General features: G+C 39.8%; 1 protein-coding gene across 1 annotated transcript in view; it reads right to left on the bottom strand.

Annotated features, from left to right (window-relative positions):
- Window positions 1-16601, bottom strand: part of LOC124269103 (soluble guanylate cyclase 88E-like) — a 51517-nt gene that overhangs the window by 24064 nt on the left and 10852 nt on the right. The window contains 8 exon segments of the mRNA XM_046704121.1: window positions 676-765; window positions 2679-2788; window positions 3578-3737; window positions 3937-4083; window positions 5394-5540; window positions 8732-8861; window positions 10686-10864; window positions 15581-15736. Coding sequence (XP_046560077.1) covers window positions 676-765; window positions 2679-2788; window positions 3578-3737; window positions 3937-4083; window positions 5394-5540; window positions 8732-8861; window positions 10686-10864; window positions 15581-15736 — 1119 coding nt within the window.

The raw sequence follows: 16601 nt of genomic DNA, 5'->3' as shown, positions 1-16601 counted from the left end.
CAAAACAAGAACATGATCCTTCAACAAAGCTCACAAAGCTAAGTCATAGCTTACAGTATAGAATGCACCGAATGCTACGAGAAAAGTTACGAGATCTTAGGCTTACGAGAGCTTTGTGAAACGGGGCCCTGGCAGCTATGAATGGATATATTTTACAACTGATGTTCGGTATATAATTAATATGATTATATAGTAGTTTCATATCATAACAGAATAACAGATATCAAGTCTAAATCCAAGGGCTGATATATGGATCTTGGTGAATGAGTGAGTGAGTATGGTTTTACGCTGCTTTTAGCAATATTCCAGCAATATCATGGCGGGGGACACCAGAAATGGGCTTCACACATTGTACCCATGTGGGGAATCAAACGCGGGTCTTCGGCGTGACGAGCGAACGCTTTAACCACTAGGCTACCCCACCGCCCCATATGGATCTTGGTACAATGTATTGTTATGGGACATTAAAACTGCCATACAATAACCTCTAAATATCATCTGCAACACTTTCAACACCTTTAAATAATGCATATCCATGATGCATACAATTAGAAAGTGTCTCTTAACAAAAGATCAAAACAAACACACAGAATAATCTTTTAAGAAGGAGCAAGGCTGATACTTCTTTGGTATTCACATCCCCAGGGTAATACATTGTGACCTTGAAGTACTGACCTTGACATTGACCAGGCCTCTGAAGATGGTCAAGAACTCAGATCCTTGGAGATTCTCGTGACAGGTCTGGCTTACGTGGATTCTACCTGGCTGAAATATACACAAGTTCATTTCAGAATTGTTTGCTATTTTGTTCATTTGTCGTTTATTGCCACACTCAGGAATATTCCACCCAGAGACCATATATCGGTATATGGTCTCTGTTCCACCTAAGACCCTGAGAACTAGTGTTGGGAATCGGTTGAAATCTCACAATTGATGATTGCTACATTACCAACGAACAATCATCGACAAAAATTGGTTAGTGTCATTTTTCAGATTTTCCTATCCAGGTTGTTATTGCAGATATGTATAACATGATGCAACTTGCTACTTTAAAGTGATGACTAATATATCATGAACATACACTTCCCGGAGTCTTCAAGAAATATTCAGTCATGGTTTTTCAGTTAGTGAAGTGAGTTTTCTAAGAATTAAACACGTTTTCAGGCCCTGACAACTTCAACGATATGTTCCATTGTCAAGTATTTCAAAGACTAAAACAGTAGTTCCAAAATCGTTTATGTTCGATTATGAGAAAATGTGATCGATTGCTTGGTCGTTTGGTCACTGCGACCAACCTTCGATTATTTAAATTAATCGGAACACCACTACTGAGAACCTCCAACAGTAGCTCCAAAACTGAATCTATTTGGTATAAGTGGCAAACATCCAGTTCATCACTTCCCGTGAGCAAGTGAGTGAGGTGGGAGTCACATCACTTTGAACCGTTATATCATGGTGTCCTAGCTTGTATGTGGAAGGATAGACAAAATGATACAGGTCTATAATGTATACGACTTTAATGTGACCCAAAAGTAAGTCAGCACGCTTAGTATGATAATCAGGAATCAGGATTTGAACACTGATCACTGGATTCTGCCACATCTAAGGGAAGCAACTCAGCAGTGTGAATACCAGCATGACTCGGCCACTCATGCTTTTCTATTCCAGAAGATGAAGCAGATGGACCAGTAAGGAATGATTAAGTGGGTGAGTGAGTTGAGTTTTATGCTGTATTCAAACAAAAATGGTAAAATTTGGGCATAGGTTGGTTGGTTGGGTATAACGCCATACTCAGCAATATTCCAGCTATATGGCGGCGGTCTGTAAATAATCGAGTCTGGACCAGACAATCCAGTGATCATCAGCATGAGCATCGATCTACGCAATTGTGACACAATGACATGTGTCAACCAAGTCAGCGAGCCTGACCACCCGATCCCGTTATTCGCCTCTTATGATGGCATGGATTACTGTAGATCAAATCTAACCTGGATCTTCACAGGTGGAATGATTAAGCAGGTTCCTACACCGTAAACAGGTAACATATATTATATTTGGGATCACACTTTCTAAGTAAAGTACAGATTCTTGTACTTTTGTTGGGTTGAGTCCCATCTGGATTTTGAACCCACACCCTCAGAGTCAGGCACCTAATCATCATCACACAAAGTCACCTAGCCTGCTCAGCCACCGTGACTTCCTAACTTGAGCGGTTTAGGTTTGCTAAGACTGACTGACTGAGTTTAGTTTTACGCCGCTTCTAGCAATATTCCAGCAATATCACGGCAGGGGACAATAGAAATGGGCTTAACACATTGTGCAGGTTTGCTAAGAAAGTGTGATCCCAAATATACTATATGTTACATTAGACCACTTTCTAAATGGCATGGTGTAATCTCTGTAAGCAGGGATCAAAAGAAAATGCAGAGTTGCATCCCTTACTCACAGCAGGATCTTCTAACAAAGTGTTTTTAAGCTAACGATCCTGAGCATGTCAGTACCATGTGAGGGGATCCATTGAAGTGACAGACACTGAAAATCTGCCTCAGTTTGGGCTCTCCCTATGTTAAACTGATAAGTTGTGATACAGGTTAAGTACCATTAAGCGGTCATCAGTCCTTTGGTGTTGCTGGGCTATTTAGTGACCATTGTCCTGATTCAGAGCACAAGGAACCTACCAGACTGTATGACTGCATCCGGGAGGCAGTGTTGACCGTGTCCCCAAACAGACAATACTGAGGTGTCCTCTTGCCCACGATACCAGCCACCACGCCCCCAACATGCATCCCTGTACACACAAACAGAAGGAACTCACACACCGACTAATACATGGAATTGTTTTAAGAGATATTTTGGGGCAAAATGTTATGAAGTTTGACATACAGTATACAATCACATGTAATGTTGATTTCTAGATTATATTGTTTTAGTCTGAGTGAGTGAGTGAGTGAGTGAGTGAGTGAGTGAGTGAGTGAGTGAGTGAGTGAGTGAGTGAGTGAGTGAGTGAGTGAGTGAGTGAGTGAGTGAGTGAGTGAGGGAGTGAGTGAGTGAGTGAGGGAGGAAGTGAGTGAGTGAGGGAGGGAGGGAGCGACATGTTGCAATATTCCTGCAATATTCCAGCAATATCATGGCGGGGGACACCAGAAATGGGCTTCACACATTGTACCCATGTGGTGAACCCCGGCCTTGAGCTTGATGAGCAAACGCTTCAACCACAAGGCTACCTCATAGGCATATTTGAAAAATGAAAAATGAATATAATTAAGTTGATCTGCCAGAACAATCAGTTACAGATCCAGAAGTTCTCTTTCCATTCATTGTCACCTGGTGTCATCGATGATTTACATGAATCCTTTCACTTGATTTTCATTACTATTTTGCCTGTGGTCAGTTGAATTAGTTTCGGACACTGGATATTTCCTGATGTTGATATTTTTAGCACACAAGATGTGTTACAGGCAGACACACCTGTAGCACATCCACAAGATGTTTTTCTTCTTCCAAGCTTTCCCTTTGTCTATCTAGGGGTTAAGTTTTAGCAAACATAATGGCTAAAGTTTGGATTTGTTTTCTGTACCTATTCTAACTTTAAGGCTGTTCCCTGATAAGGGATCTTTGAGGTATTTGGCGTTGTCCACAAATTCCAGAGCAAGACCCGCGACATGTTGGGTGTGGTCTGCCCGTCTGTCTGGCACCCCTCCTGCCACCATATAGACAGCATCTCCCAGAGTCTCCACCTGTAACACATTGACACAATTTTACAGTCAGATGAACTTTCTTTCTATGGTAGATGCTGTCAGAAGCGAGAAAACTTCAGAAACCAAGCCACCAAAAGACATTTCCAACTTTGATAAAAGCAAGGATCATTTTACTGAGAAGTCCTGGCTTCAAACTTACAACCAACTGAGTCAACTTTCTGTGATAGCAAGAACCCACCTTAAATGCTCTATATCTGTCGACGATGTTGTCAAACACGGTGAAGACATTGTTGATACATTCCACCACCTGGAATGCTGAGGCGTTGGCACAGATATCACTGAAGCCAATCAGGTAGCTGAACATGATCGTCACCTTCTCAAACGTCTGAAATATTAGAGTAAAGTGTGTACCATACCAGTATATTACCATAGATAAGCTGAATTTTGAAGACCCCAAAAAGCAGCCTTTAGAAGTGGGGAGGCTTATCTTCGGGTATGTTACCTGTCAAACTTTTTTCTGGTGACCAGTAGGAAAAGAACATTGTATTGTTTCAAGTGAATGAACAAAAGAAAACGACTTTGTCAGTGAAGGTTATATACCTTTTCAGTTCTAATTTGTTTTTGCTAGGCATTGTCTTATATGCAGGGATTAAGATTACCGTGTGTAATTGTCATGTATGTAGAGCCGGAAATTGCAATCAGCTGTGCACACGTTTCCTGGCGATCTACCAGTGATTTAGTTGAAACAAACCCAATAATCTAATGGCATGAATTCTGATGCAGTGATCAGTAAAATATAATATCTAAAACTGGCCCTTAAACTACTATTTTACCAAGAGAAATATATCCTAGCATTGTGTAATTTTAATTACAGGTTTTGCTGTGTGAATGTAAAGTATGTATATGAGGAACACTAAGGTTATAAGTATACATCGATATGTGGGTATAAGGTATAAATATTAAAATAAATCTTCATAATCAAATGGGAAAGAGTACGGATCCTTGTCAAACTCCTTATTTTAAAATTGAAGAGATTCAATATATAGAAATACCATTGTAAAGTAGCAAGGCTGTCCCTAAATCCAAATACTCAAAATATACTATTGATACAATAATATCAACATTCATAATATTCAGTTTTAGAACCGCCTCTGTGGTGTAGTGGTTAGAGTGTCCGCCCAGAGAGCGGAAGGTCATGGGTTCGATCCCCAGCCACGTCATACCAAAAGACGTTAACGTATGGTACTTGTTGGTCCCTGCCTGGCGCTTGGCATTAATGGGTACAACAAGGACTGGTCGGCTCAGAGTCAGTATAATGTGTCTGAGTGGGGTATTCATGCTTAACTGCGGCATGGTTTCTCAGTGAGCTAGCACTATAAAACCAGCTTAAGTCTGGGCTAGTACAAGCAGCCACACATACATATGAGTGAAATATGCTTAAGTGTGACGTTAACCCCATTTCACCTCACCTCACCTTCAGTTTTAAATGAAACAAATGGTATAATAGAAAATATCTACATTAACTAAAGTACATTACTCCTTGTTGGGGCAGATGGGTAGGAAATTCAGTGAATCTCATTGGCTACAAGGAGTGTCTGTAAATAATCAAGTCTGAATCACACAATGCAGTGATTGATATCATGAGCAACACTTCAGGCTTCAAGGATATCACCTCTAGCCCAGCCCTGTCTCTACCTCGCACGTCTTGATGGGGTCCTCGCCATGCTTCAGGCGGACGGCGATACTCTCCGGCATCATGGAGTACAGGAGGACGTTGCTCTTCTGCCGCCACTCGTCCAGCTTCTGAAGGTTCTGGGCTATCTTATTGCTAGTCTCCATTTGCTGAAATAAGAAGTGATTTTCTGTGACCTTTGTAAAATATATTTAACTCTCTACAACATACACAATGATACTCCATTTCTAAGATACACCAACATACCAACATCCACGGTCTACACGATACACCAACATACCCGGTCTACAAGATACACCAACATATCAACATACCCGATCTACAAGATACACCAACATACCAACATCCACGGTCTACAAGATACACCAACATACCCGGTCTACAAGATACACCAACATACGAACATACCAGGTCTACAAGATAGACCAGGATACCCGATCTATAAGATACACCAACATACCAACATACCCAGTCTACAAGATACAAAGGCATATCCGGTCTACAAGATACACCAACATACCCGGTCTACAAGATACAACAACATACCAACATACCAGGTCTACAAGACAAACCAACATACCAGGTCTATAAGACACACCAACATACCCGGTTTACTAGATGCACCAACATACACAGTCTACAAGATACACCAACATACTCGGTCTACAAGACACACCATCATACCTGGTCTACAAGATGACACCAACATACCCAGTCTACAAGATACACCAACATACCCGGTCTACAAGACAAACCAACATACCAGGTCTATAAGACACACCAACATACCCGGTTTACTAGATGCACCAACATACACAGTCTACAAGATACACCAACATACTCGGTCTACAAGACACACCATCATACCTGGTCTACAAGATACACCAACATACCCGGTCTACAAGATACACCAACATACCCAGTCTACAAGATACACCAACATACCCGGTCTACAAGACAAACCAACATACCAACATACCCGGTCTACAAGACACACCAACATACCCAGTCTACATGATACACAACATACCCGGTCTACAAGATAAACCAACATACCAACATACCCGGTCTACAAGATACACCAACATACCCGGGCTACAAGATACACCAACATACCCGGTCTACAAGATACACCAACATACCAACATACCCAGTCTACAAGATACACCAACATACCCGGTCTACAAGATAAACCAACATACCAAGTCTACAAGATACACCACCAACATACCCGGTCTACAAGATACACCAACATACCCAGTCTACAAGATACACCAACATACCCGCTCCACAAGACACCAACATACCCAGTCTACAACATACCTGGTCTACAAGATACACCAACATACCAGTCTACAAGATACACCAACATACCCAGTCTACAAGATACACCAACATACCTGGTCTACAAGATACACCAACATACTCAACATACTACAAGATACACCAACATACCCAGGTCTACAAGATACACCAACATACCTGGTCTACAAGATACACCAACATACCTGGTCTACAAGATACACCAACATACCCAGTCTACAAGATACACCAACATACCTGGTCTACAAGATACACCAACATACCTGGTCTACAAGATACACCAACATACCTGGTCTACAAGATACACCAACATACCCAGTCTACAAGAGACACACCAACATACCTGTCTACAAGATACACCAACATCTACAAGATACACCAACATACCTGGTATACAAGATACACCAACATACCCAGTCTACAAGATACACCAACATACCCAGTCTACAAGATACACCAACATACCCAGTCTACAAGATACACCAACATACCCGGTCTACAAGATACACCAACATACCCAGTCTACAAGATACACCAACATACCCGGTCTACAAGATACACCAACATACCTTGGTCTACAAGATACACCAACATACCCAGTCTACAAGATACACCAACATACCCATGGTCTACAAGATACACCAACATACCCGGTCTACAAGATACACCAACATACCCGGTCTACAAGATACACCAACATACCCAGTCTACAAGATACACCAACATACCAACATACCCGGTCTACAAGATACACCAACATACCCGGTCTACAAGATACACCAACATACCCGGTCAACAAGATACACCAACATACCCGGTCTACAAGATACACCAACATACCCAAATACCCGGTCAACAAGGTACACCAACATACCCGGTCTACAAGATACACCAACATACCCGGTCTACAAGATACACCGACATACCCGGTCTACAAGATACACCAACATACCCGGTCTAAAGATACACCGACATAACCGGTATTCAAAATACACCGACATACCCGGTCTACAAGATACACAGACATACCCGGTCTACAAGATACACCAACATACCCGGTCTAAAGATACACCCGACATACCCGGTCTACAAGATACTCCAACATACCCAGTCTACAAGATACACCAACATACCCGGTCTACAAGATACACCAACATACCAACAAGATACACCAACATACCCGGTCTACAAGATACACCAACATACCCGGTCTACAAGATACACCAACATACCCGGTCTACAAGATACACCAACATACCCGGTCTACAAGATACACCAACATACCCGGTCTACAAGATACACCAACATATAAGATACACCAACATACAAGATACTACAAGATACACCAACATACAAGATACACCTACATACCGGTCTACAAGATACACCAACATACCTGGTCTACAAGATACACCAACATACCCAGTCTACAAGATACACCTACATACCCGGTCTACAAGATACACCGACATACCCGGTCTACAAGATACACCGACATACCCGGTCTACAAGATACACCGACATACCCGGTCTACAAGATACACCGACATACCCGGTCTACAAGATACACCTACATACCCGGTCTACAAGATACACCGACATACCCGGTCTACAAGATACACCAACATACCCAGTCTACAAGATACACCAACATACCCGGTCTACAAGATACACCAACATACCCGGTCTACAAGATACACCAACATACCCGGTCTACAAGATACACCAACATACCCGGTCTACAAGATACACCAACATACCCGGTCTACAAGATACACCAACATACCCGGTCTACAAGATACACCGACATACCCGGTCTACAAGATACACCGACATACCCGGTCTACAAGATACACCTACATACCCGGTCTACAAGATACACCTACATACCCGGTCTACAAGATACACCTACATACCCGGTCTACAAGATACAACATACCTGGTCTACAAGATACACCAACATACCCGGTCTACAAGATACACCTACATACCCGGTCTACAAGATACACCTACATACCCGGTCTACAAGATACTCCAGCTGAGATGCATGGTGCCAGCCTGCTAGCACCATATCCTGGCTGTTGTCAAACATGTTGAGGTCATTGACAAATAGTCCTGTTGTCTCCATATCTTCTAAGTTGCCTATTCTGAAACAGAACATCCAGATATCAACAACAGCAGCAGCAACTATTATGTCAAGATCTTGTCACTAAAGGTTACTATACACAACAGCACAACAAACATGATGAGGATGCATCTTCGACTCTTTACTGATGCTATAGTTATAAGCAAACCTCAAGACTCCTCATATTCCCCTACCTTTCAGGATGCCTTAAACAGTCGACAAAGTGATGAGCTGAGGGTATGGTACCAGTTTGAATCTTTGCCATAGTTAGATAGTGTAGCATTAACATTGCTAGTATTTTAGCTGTATCAAAGACATGGTACCATACTGGCCTTAATAATGTAACACTGATAATGTAAGTGTTACACTGTTGAGGTACTGTTGAATGGAGGTGAGTAATGTTGAGTGTTACACTGAGCAAAGACATGATACTGAATGTTACATTTATAGTGTTTAATGTTACACTGACGATAGTGTTAATATTGAATGTAACACTGATAATGTTGAATGTTACACAGTGTGAATGTGTAACACCGATACTGTTGAGTGTTACACTGACAGTGTTACACTGTTGAGTGTTACACTGATAATGTTGAGTGTTACACTGACGGTGTCGATGTTACACTGATAATGTTGAGTGTTACACTGTGACAACACTGACAGTGTTGAATGTTACACACTGTTGAATGTTACACTGTTGAGTGTTACACTGACAGTGTTGACTGACACTGTTGAGTGTTACGTTGTTGAATGTTACACTGTTGAACTGACAGTGTTGAATGTTACACTGTTGGGTGTTACACTGTTATAATGTTGAGGTGTTGCTACACTGTTGAATGTAACACTGACAGTGTTGATTGTTAACACTGTTGACACAGTGTTACTGTTGAGGTTACAATTGACTGACAGTGTCGAATGTTACACTGTTGAATGTAACACTGACAGTGTCGAATGTTACACTGTTGAGTGTTACACTGTTACACTGACAGTGTCGAATGTTACACCGTTGTTACACACTGACAGTGTTGAATGTTACACTGTTGAATGTAACACTGACAGTGTCGAATGTTACACACTGACACTGTGAATGTTACACTGAATGTTACACAATGTTACTGTTGAGTGTTACACTGACAGTGTTGAATGTTACACTGATAGTGTTGAATGTTACACTGTTGAATGTTACACTGACAGTGTTGAATGTTACACTGACAGTGTTGAATGTTACACTGTTGAGTTTAACAGTGTTGAATGTTACACTGTTGAGTGTTAGTGTTACACTGATACTGTTGAATGTCACACTGATGAGTGTTAATGTTACACTGTTGTTGAGTGTTACACTGATAATGTTGAGTGTTACACTGTTGAATGTCACACTGATAATGTTGAGAGTGTTACACTGATAATGTTGAATGTTGACACTGACACTGTGTGAATGTTACACTGACACTGTTGAATGTTACACTGTTGAGTGTTACACTGACAGTGTTGAATGTTACACTGTTGAGTGTTACACTGACAGTGTTGAATGTTACACTGTTGAGTGTTACACTGACAGTGTTGAATGTTACACTGATAATGTTGAATGTCACACTGATAATGTTGAGTGTTACACTGATAATGTTGAATGTTACACTGTTGAATGTCACACTGATAATGTTGAGCGTTACACTGTTGAATGTTGCACTTATATTATTGAATGAACATAGATGAATGTAATACTGCTTGTTTCAAAATATCATACAGCTATCTGTAGATCTGTTATTAACTCTGACAGGCACTTTTGAGTATCTGTAGAACTGGTAACTGTGAGTGTGTCGGTCTATCTCTCAGTGTGTCAACTCACAGTGGGGTACAGAGGAAGGCCATACACGACCAGTCTTTCATGTACTTCATCTGTCCCCGCAGTAGTAGACTGGACCTCTCGCCCCCTGCAGTCATGCGCTTGTACCGGTCAGACCTCCGTATTTTGTGTAGCTGCTGCTCCGATTCCATTTCAAATATAACTTTCTGGAGGCACATGATCTGAAGTGGAGAAATGCCAGTTTACAAGTGCTGATTGCTTTGTAGATAGAGGGAGACAGAAGGATGAAGCTGTTGTTATATTGTTTCTAATAATTATACTACTTAAGAATTATTAATGCACCATCAAAGAATAACCAAAGTACCATCAACGTAATATCAGTGTACCATCAAAGAATAACCAAAGTACCATCAAAGTATTATCAGTGTACCATCAAAGAATAACCAAAGTACCATCAAAGTATTATCAGTGTCCCATCAAAGTATAACCAAAGTACCATCAAAGTATTATCAGTGTCCCATCAAAGAATAACCAAAGTACCATCAAAGTATTATCAGTGTACCATCAAAGAATTACCAAAGCACCATCAAAGAATTATCAGTGTACCATCAAACATCAAAGACCAAATCAGTGTCCTTTAATCCTTAAGTATTATCAGTGCCATCAAAGAAATAGCAACGCATAATTAGGTAAACATTATAGTACTATCAAAGACTCATCAAAGAATTATTAATGTACAATCAAATAATTATCTAATTACTATCAAAGTACCAGCAAAGTATCATCAAAGAATGATCAATGCACCATCAAAGAATTATTATTTATCAATATAGTTCATTATCAGTGTACCATCAAAGTATTATATCAGTGTAAGCATCAAAGAATAACTATGATAGTTCAGGGCAAAGTATTATCACTATACATGGTGGTAGAGCAAACTGTATTTCTCTAGATGCCAAATTTAATAAAGAATAATTACCAAATTAAGGCAGAAAACAAACGCCGGGTGTCGGTGACCCAAATCAAGAATCCTCGCACAGGGCTAACAGGCAAAGTGTTCTCAGTCTGCCCCCTCACGTTAAGATGAACGTTACCAGAAAAACAAATGATAACAGTTTGAAGACGGTTTACGCATGATTAAATATCTTCTCTGAATTATTTTAATTACATCTGTCATTAACGTATTATATGGGGCAATATGAACGCCGTATTTCTACTATCAAAGTAAGTTTACATCAGTACATCCAGATGAAGCTGAGTAGTCAGTGACATTCAACGTTGCATTGTGGGAATGTAAACATTATCAACATTACCGTCAAAGCTGAAAACTTGTGATCGAATTGACATATTTTAACCGTCAAAGAATAACATAAAGTACCATTTCCACCAGTGATTTTAGCTGCATGAAGCAACAAACCAAGAAATCAATGGACCGAAGAAGTTTACTGTAGGAGGCTTAAGATGACAACTGATGTATGCATTGTGACTTCGCTTACATTGTGACGTAATTAAAATGGTTCGACATTATAGTACTAGAATCGCGAGTGATGGGATAACCTTATCAATTGTTACAATCAAAACCTATATCTTTATTGTCTATCAAAATATTTATTTTTCGTATCATCTAACTGCTAGGATCTTAGAATGTACCATCAAAGAATTATCACTGATTACCAATGCAATCACTAAGAAATCTGTTGAAGAAACATACTAAATGTCGAGGCAAAATTGGAGAATTAAAAAAACAAAATCATGGTAGAAATTGTCAAGAATTAGATGTTATCCTGTTGATGCAGGGTTTTACACAGACTTTGAAAAAAGAGTCATGCTGACCAACAGTATTTATTTTTAGGAGTCATTTTCAATATTTGGGAGTGATTAAAGTTTTAGCGTAATATTTATGTGCATAGATAAAAAAGCAAGAGTTTTGCGAAGATTTTTTATGTTGTGTTGTATTGTCATTCATATGTTAGTTAATAAATAGTACATTTTTCACTGTTCAGTTCAGTCATAACAAACTCCAGTATACTGAACACATAATCATGCTTGTGATTTATTCACTGTAGCATACAGTTATTAACATGAATTGAAAGAAATATCAAAATTAATGAAGACCTCTCGAAAACTATCATTGTTTGCTTATCAAATCGATTTTATTGAACTGAATTCTGAGGGTCACTCATAAAACTTGCGTCAAGCTTGAATATTTTGAGAGTCTATTACAAACTTATTGCGTCAAATACGCAGGAATCACGAGTCATGTAAAACCCTGGTTGATGGAAATCAAATTTCACCTCACAATATAAATAACTTCAAATTTTAGTTTGGGAAAGGACATTTAATTTAGGATCCATATTTTATTTGGTTACCAGTGTTACTAATGAAGATAGGGTGATGATCTTTCAACAATACAATTCTCACAAGAAAGGGTGCAGAGACATTTTCAAAGCTAGTATTCCAGCATTGATCATTTATATAATTTGTTTGTGTGTTCATTTGTTTAAGGCCACACTCCCTAATAAGGGGCGGTGGGGTAGCCTAGTGGTTAAAGCGTTCGCTCGTCACGCCGAAGACCCGGGTTCGATTCCCCACATGGGTACAATGTGTGAAGCCCATTTCTGGTGTCCCTCGCCGTGATATTGCTGGAATATTGCTAAAAGCGGCGTAAAACCATACTCACTCACTCACTCACTCCCTAATATTCCAGCCCTACGATGATGATCAAGCCTGGGCCAGACAATCAAGTGATTGACACCATGAACATCAATACACACAATTGGGATAAGATGGTGAGAAGTCGGACCACCCGATCCAATGAGTCACCTCATATGAGAAGCATTGGGTACTGAAGATCAACCATATACTCAACCATATCAACCTTACATTGTCTACATGAGTCTCAGACTGGATGAACCACCTCAAGCACCGACTACCCTAACATACTCGGTGAGATGAACACTTACACTATCTCACTAAAGGCAGATATCATACCTGCTGGTGTGAAGATCAAATTAGTAGGAGGTCATGTCAGATAACTTTTCCAATTAGCCAATTAGTGTCAAAGTTTCTGTTTTTTAAAGAAAAAATGGGCATTTCTCAGTAAAAAATCGGCAAAGCATTCAGATTTCAGCATTACATAAAGACTTCGATGATCTCTGCTGAAGGTATATATCAAAGACCACACCATTATGTTGTGGATATTTTATCCATGTTCTCTGAGCGCTATAGCATTTACCTACCAAGCAGAGGGCCATCTAAAGAATATTTCTGTGAATTTTCTGTAGTTAAAGTAAACATTTCTGACTCAAGGTCATAAAATAGGACAATGAATCATTTTAGAAATGTGAAATCTGATTGGCCCACACATTCTTCACGGTGTCACATATTAAACATTTGACAGTGAGTGAACGATTTCTGTTTCCTTTTATGTATGCTTCTTTTCTCATTGTTACTGCTAGTTGTCTTACCAGTAGTATCTGTACACACACATTCATATGTCACTTGATGTCACATAACCTCAGAGCTGTCAACCCCTAAAGATGGTTTGGAGTGAGACTGAAAAAAATAAGCCGGGGTCCAGCCGGGGTCATGTCGAGGGCAACGCCCTGGTGGGGGGTCTCTGGGGGCAGAAGCCCCCACCCCCTCGAAAATGAAGTTTAGTGATTTTCAGGAGCATTTGGAACCTTCTGGTGGCATTATTTTGACACTAAAAGATGCATGCTAATAAATAATAATAAGCCGAATCATTCGCATAAACATCGTTTTAGTACTTCGTTCATTCAGGCGTTCTTTCAATGTTCAACTTTACGCAAAAACGAACGAAAATGCATATTAATTTTGAAATTATTTTTGGCTACCAGATATTCATGAGATTATTATTTGGAGGCGTGAGAGCGTGACATTTGTCAATAAAGCGTGAGACTCACGCCAAATGCGTGAGAGTTGACAGGTATGTAACCTAGGAGAGAAGGATTTCATAGTTTCATATGTATGTGTTTTATCATACCATGAAAACAAATTAAAGTGTGTGCCACCCTAAGCTCTCAAATTTACAATTTATAAAGCAGTTCTTATTGTCTGTTTGCATTGAAAACGTACCGATGAATGTCAATTTAAACAAAAAAGTAAATCGAATAAGATGAAATTAAGATTGCGAATCCTCATAATTTTACCTTGCCAACTGACCATTTGAATCTCAGAATTTTATTCAACTTAGGATAAAAGTTTTTTAACAAACGATCATAGTTTCAAATCGCTATTATTGGTTTGTATTACAAGGGTGTATGCACATTAAATGAAACACCGAGAACAAGTAGAGTTGGTCCAAGTTAATGCTCATCACGAACCGCACGTGCATTTGTTTCACTGTTCCATCTACTGCGCTCACCCCTTTGTAATACAAACCAATAATAGCGATTTGAATGTATGATCGTTTGTTAAACAACTTTTGTCCTACAATGAATAAAATTCTGAGATTTAAATGTTCAGTTGGCAAGGCAAATTTATGAGGATTCGCAGTCTTAATTTCACTTTATCTGATTTACTTTTTTGTTTAAAGTGAAATTCATCGGTACGTTTTCACTGCAAACAGACTATAGAATAAATGAATATTTTCAGAAATCCATATTGTTATCAAAGTATTTGATTATCGGCCTTTTTCGCCTCCCACAGCCTACGAGTCTCATCTTGCTCCTCCGACTAGACATTGATCTACACTGAAGCATCCTCTTCACAGTAAAAGCTACTTTTAACCCTCTACACCACCCCAGTCTATCTTAATCATCGTTGGCAGCGACATTCATTCAAATCTTGGCAGTGACATTCATTCGAATCTGAAGGGTATGCTGGTGTTATCATCTATGGAGTGGTTGTTACATCTTCACGTAGAAAGGTTTCTATTGGAGTCAAAGATCTAATTTAAATGGGATTGCACTTACGTTTTCCCAAGTGAAGTCAACCAGAGGTCTACGCAGCCCAAATTTGTCTGAGATCTTGCAGCCAATCAGTGTCCTGTTCTGGAACACGCTGGTTAGGTTGTGCCCCATGTACCGGATCAGCATGTGGCTGTCGAACACGAGGCAGAATGGAAAGAGCTGAAAAAACAAAAACTAAAGTAATAAATTGCAAAAAATTGAAATAAATAAGTGAGTGAGTGAGTTTAGATTTACTCCGCTTTTAGCACTATTCCAGCAATATCACAGCAGGGGACACCAGAAATGGGCTTCAGACATTGTTCCCATGTGGGGAATCGAACCTGGGTCTTCGCTGTGATGAGCAAATGCTTTAACCATTAGGCTACCCCACCTCTCTAATTGAAATAAACCGACAACACCTTTTCCATATTCATAAGAATTGTTTATTTAAAGTAGAGTCGATTAATATTACAAAATATGTGAGCATATCTGGTATCCATCACAAACACATGCAAAGGCAGGTCAATTATTCAACTGTATAAAATTCAAGTACATATAGTGTAAGCCAAATGTGAGTGAGTGAGTGAGTGAGTAGAGTGAGTGAGTGAGTGAGTGAGTGAGTGAGTGAGTGAGTGAGTGAGTGAGTGAGTGAGTGAGTGAGTGAGTGAGCGAGCGAGCGAGTTTAGTTTTACACTTGACTTTATGTCCACACCCAGCAACACTCCAGCTATATGGCGGCGGTCTGTAAATAATCAAGTCTGGACCCGACAATACAGTGATCAACAGCATGGTCATTGATCTTCGCAGTTGGGATAGAATGACATGTGTCAACCAAGTCAGCAACCTGACTACTGGTAATGTCCTTCACATGTTTAACACAAAACTCTTTCAAAGCTTTATTGAAACCTTGAGAGTTGTAATATTGATGAAACAGTTTTTCAAGAATAGTTATATGAAGCTCTTTGAAGTCACTTGTGAGCAGTGGAATGATATCCATCTCAGAGGGTTATGAACAGAACTAATTATCATTTTCCTGTCAAAATAT

The sequence above is a fragment of the Haliotis rubra genome, unplaced genomic scaffold, assembly GCF_003918875.1.
Source record: "Haliotis rubra isolate DU_JTF1 unplaced genomic scaffold, ASM391887v1 Scf142, whole genome shotgun sequence".
NCBI classification, from domain to species: domain Eukaryota; kingdom Metazoa; phylum Mollusca; class Gastropoda; order Lepetellida; family Haliotidae; genus Haliotis; species Haliotis rubra.
Note: the sequence above shows the minus strand (reverse complement) of the source record. Positions and strands in the feature narration are given on the sequence as shown.